This window comes from Volvox carteri (genome assembly GCF_000143455.1).
Source record: "Volvox carteri f. nagariensis unplaced genomic scaffold VOLCAscaffold_4, whole genome shotgun sequence".
NCBI classification, from domain to species: domain Eukaryota; kingdom Viridiplantae; phylum Chlorophyta; class Chlorophyceae; order Chlamydomonadales; family Volvocaceae; genus Volvox; species Volvox carteri.
Genome location: NW_003307547.1, coordinates 1765057 through 1768482, shown reverse-complemented (window position 1 = coordinate 1768482; position 3426 = coordinate 1765057). Strand labels below are relative to the sequence as shown.

Genomic DNA, 3426 nt, shown 5'->3' with positions numbered 1-3426 from the left:
GGGAAGGGGAGAGGGGAAGAGGGAGGGAAGGGGAGAGGGGAAGAGTGAGGGGTAGGGGGGAGGGGAAGGGGAGGGTTTGAAGGGGTGGGAGGTTGAAGGGAACGACTAGTGAGAGTAGTTGGCGAGTGGGTTTGTCTACAGTGTCAAGTGATATTCAGGGTGAGGGGGCAGGATAAAGGAAACGAGAGCCCCGATAGATCCAACGCGTGTATGTATGTATGTATGTATGTATGTATGTATGTATGTATGTCTTTTGCGAGTGGCGCGAAGATGTATGCAAAAGATTTCATGAAACAAACTACGCGGCGGGACGGGGGGAATGGAAATATTGCTATATCTTGCAATAATAATAAATCAGTATTTTTCCTGTTTGCCCTACCGCCGCAATCTCTCGAGTGACGCGCTGTCGTATTTTGCCGTACTTTCAGGATCCATTTGGAGCCCATGTCGGATCTGTTGTTCACTGCGGATGCTATCTTTACTGCGGACCACACCGGCAGCATTCGCACCTGGCTGCGACCCGTGGAAGGGGAACCTCCGGAGGAATAGTAGTAGTCGTACACCACGGGTGCCACCAGTGCTACTGCTAGTAAGAATGGGGGTAACGTAGTAGGCTCGTAAGGATGAGGATGCGACCCTCTCCCCGCCTACCTGCCTCCTCCCTCCCTGTCTCCCTCCTGCCCCATTTCTGGGGTATACAAATCCTGTTGGGTCATAACCCGCAGAGAAGCGCTTGGTCTCTGACCTGAGGTCTGTTGACTAGGGAGGGAGGGGTCTTTCGGCGAGAGAAAGAGAGAGAGAGAAGAGAGAGGGAGGGAGAGCTAGTCAGGGGTTGGGTTGGGCCACAGAAGCCCCCGCTGACTTCAACCATGGGGGGGAGGAGGAGGAGGAGGAGGAGGGTGTCTGTCGCCCCTTCCTTGCAGAAAGGGAGGGGCACCGCCGGTTTATAACCATCTGTCTGTATGTATGTACGTGTGTTGTGTTCGTGTGTTGTGAGAGGGGTGCAGAGAAACATACGTTGCCGGGTTGGGTTGCGCTGTGTGTGTGTGTGTGTGTGTGTGTGTGTGTGTGTGTGGTCTGGTAGCCGCAGGACGCACTAGGGTTGTGGGTTGGAAGAACAGGATGGTGAAATTACGGAGGTGAGAAATCTGAACCCCACTACCTGAGGGGGAAGGAGGGTGTGATAGCACTGAGGGCATGTCTCTGTCACCACGGGGTTGGACGTGTGTCGCGAAAATGAGTGCATGTGTTTGTATGTATGTGTGTGTGTATGCGCGCGCAGTGTGGTGCGGCGGTAAGGCGGCAGTTGCATAGGGAAGGGAGGGGGAAAGGGGAAAGGTTTCCCGTTGGCCACCTTGGGGCTTTTGGCCACATGCACGTGTGTGTGGGACTTGATGGGGGGACTTGATGGGGAGAAGAGGTAAGAGAAGAACACGAATAACGACGAGGTGGGGGAGATTCGATCCCCGGTCGAGGTGAGGGAGTTGAAATGTCTTCTTGTGTAGAACAAGGTTCTCCAAAGCTTTTTTCCTTTGTGGCTTGGCAAGGACACCATTCATCGTTGGTTGGAACTGTGCCTGTGTGCCTTTTTTAAAGACTCTGTGTGGTTTTGTGTCACAGTGCGCTCTTGGGCACATGCACATGTGCCGGGTTGTGTGGGCGCATGTGCTGGCGTGATTGTATGTAAGTATGTATTTATGTATTGCATCATCCATCGACAGCGGAAGCCACATCTGGGATGCGAAAGCGCACGAGGTCCAGCATCGTCAAGCATTCTATAAACGCCAAACCTTTTTATACAATTCTTCAAGTTGCTTTTTCCAGGATGCGGATTTCCGCGCGAACATGGTGAACAAGGTCCTCTTAGCGTGTTTCTTATAAACAGCAAAGTTCTTACAACCACAAAATTGTATGCATAGCTCTTCCAATATTATTTAGCCTTCGTTAAGACTACTCTTACTTCTAGGTAGGCCGAGTTGCGTATGAATAAATGTCTTATAAGTTACGGATGTGCTCGTCATTTCACCATTAGCATTTGATCCTAAAACCTGTTTGTGAACTTGGTCCAAGTTTTGAAGAAATTTATCTCTGTACAGCGTATGCTAGAATCAAATCTAAGATATAAAGATGTGGATACGTGGGCAGTCCTGTTAGGAAAATTTTTTCATTTGTCAGCGTTGTCAGCACAGGCTCGGGCAGCGAGGGCCGGAATCTCCTCCTCCGTAACCCTACCGAAGCCCCACCCTACCGACCGGTTGAGCCGGGCGGCTACACCCCCCCGCGGGGACTACAGATCTGGCCGGTCGAATCTATGCTCCTGTCTGGCCTGGTTGACACTACTACTGTCCTACGCAGTTTAGGGATCTGGGTTTGATTCCGGGGAGTAATCGCTCCTACAACGCGGCGGCGGTTGCAGGGTTCTGCTTTTTTCCATCGTCAACGTTTTCCCACCACCACATTGCCACTAAGCGGCAGTGTCCCTGCCGTGGTGAAGGGCGTGTAGGGTCCAGGGTTGACGTGCGCCCCCTCCACCGCACCCCTGGAGCTATCTGATGCTCCCCCCACCTACAATCCACGGTGGGTATCTTGATGCATCGCGGTGCAGCCTTGATACTCCTCCTCCTCCTATAGGTGATGCCATTAGAGCACCAGAAGCGCGACTGAGCTGCTGTCGGCAACATCCCCCCCTGATCGGTGTGCGTGTGTCTGTGTATATATGTGTGTATGTATGTGTGTGTATGTGTGTGTATGTGTGTGTATGTGTGTGTATGTGTGTGTATGTGTGTGTATGTGTGTGTATGTGTGTGTATGTGTTTGTATGTGTGTGTATGTGTGTGTATGTGTGTGTATGTGTGTGTATGTGTGTATATGTATGTGTGTATGTGTGTATGTGTGTATGTGTGTATGTGTGTATGTGTGTATGTGTGTATGTGTGTATGTGTGTATGTGTGTTGTGCTGCTCCTGCTGCTGCTATGACTTTCACTGAGCTATGTGGTCTTTACAATCCATTCCTGTAATTTTGGTTACATGTAGGGGGGGAATGGTGGTAGCCATCATGGTGTTGGTGTTGGTGTTGGTGTTGGCGGTAGTGATGAGAGTTGTGCTCAGGCTAGTCGGTCGATGGGGTGGCAGCAGGTGCAGCGCCCCAGTGGGCCCACTCCCGCGGGCAACGACCTGCACTCACAGAGCGCAGCACAGAGCGCAGCACAGGGCACAGCACAGAGCACAGCATAGAGGATAGGACAGGGCAGAGCACAGCACAGCATGTCAACACAGCTCGAGAAGTGAGTCCTCCGTTCCTTCCTCTTCCCCCCCAGCACTCCCCACCCGGGCCCCCACATCCAAAAACACCCCCCCCCACCCGCCCTCAGCCCAGCTCCTTCCACAACCCGCCCATCCCCCAACCCACCATCCATCCCACCCCA

The 3426-nt window shown here is 52.5% G+C and overlaps 2 protein-coding genes across 2 annotated transcripts in view; one reads left to right on the top strand and one right to left on the bottom strand.

The window, feature by feature from the left end:
• The window catches only part of VOLCADRAFT_87114 (uncharacterized protein), a gene marked incomplete at both ends in the record, with an annotated part of 3722 nt that extends 3173 nt beyond the window's left edge, over window positions 1–549 (top strand). The window contains one exon of the mRNA XM_002946927.1: window positions 429–549. Within this exon, the coding sequence (XP_002946973.1) occupies window positions 429–549 (121 nt within the window). The remainder of the gene's footprint in view (window positions 1–428) is intronic.
• Window positions 550–3011: 2462 nt separating this feature from the next.
• VOLCADRAFT_120388 (uncharacterized protein) overlaps window positions 3012–3426 on the bottom strand; it is a gene marked incomplete at its 5' end in the record, with an annotated part of 2757 nt that continues 2342 nt past the window's right edge. The window contains one exon of the mRNA XM_002946740.1: window positions 3012–3175. Within this exon, the coding sequence (XP_002946786.1) occupies window positions 3106–3175 (70 nt within the window). The 3' untranslated portion in view covers window positions 3012–3105. The remainder of the gene's footprint in view (window positions 3176–3426) is intronic.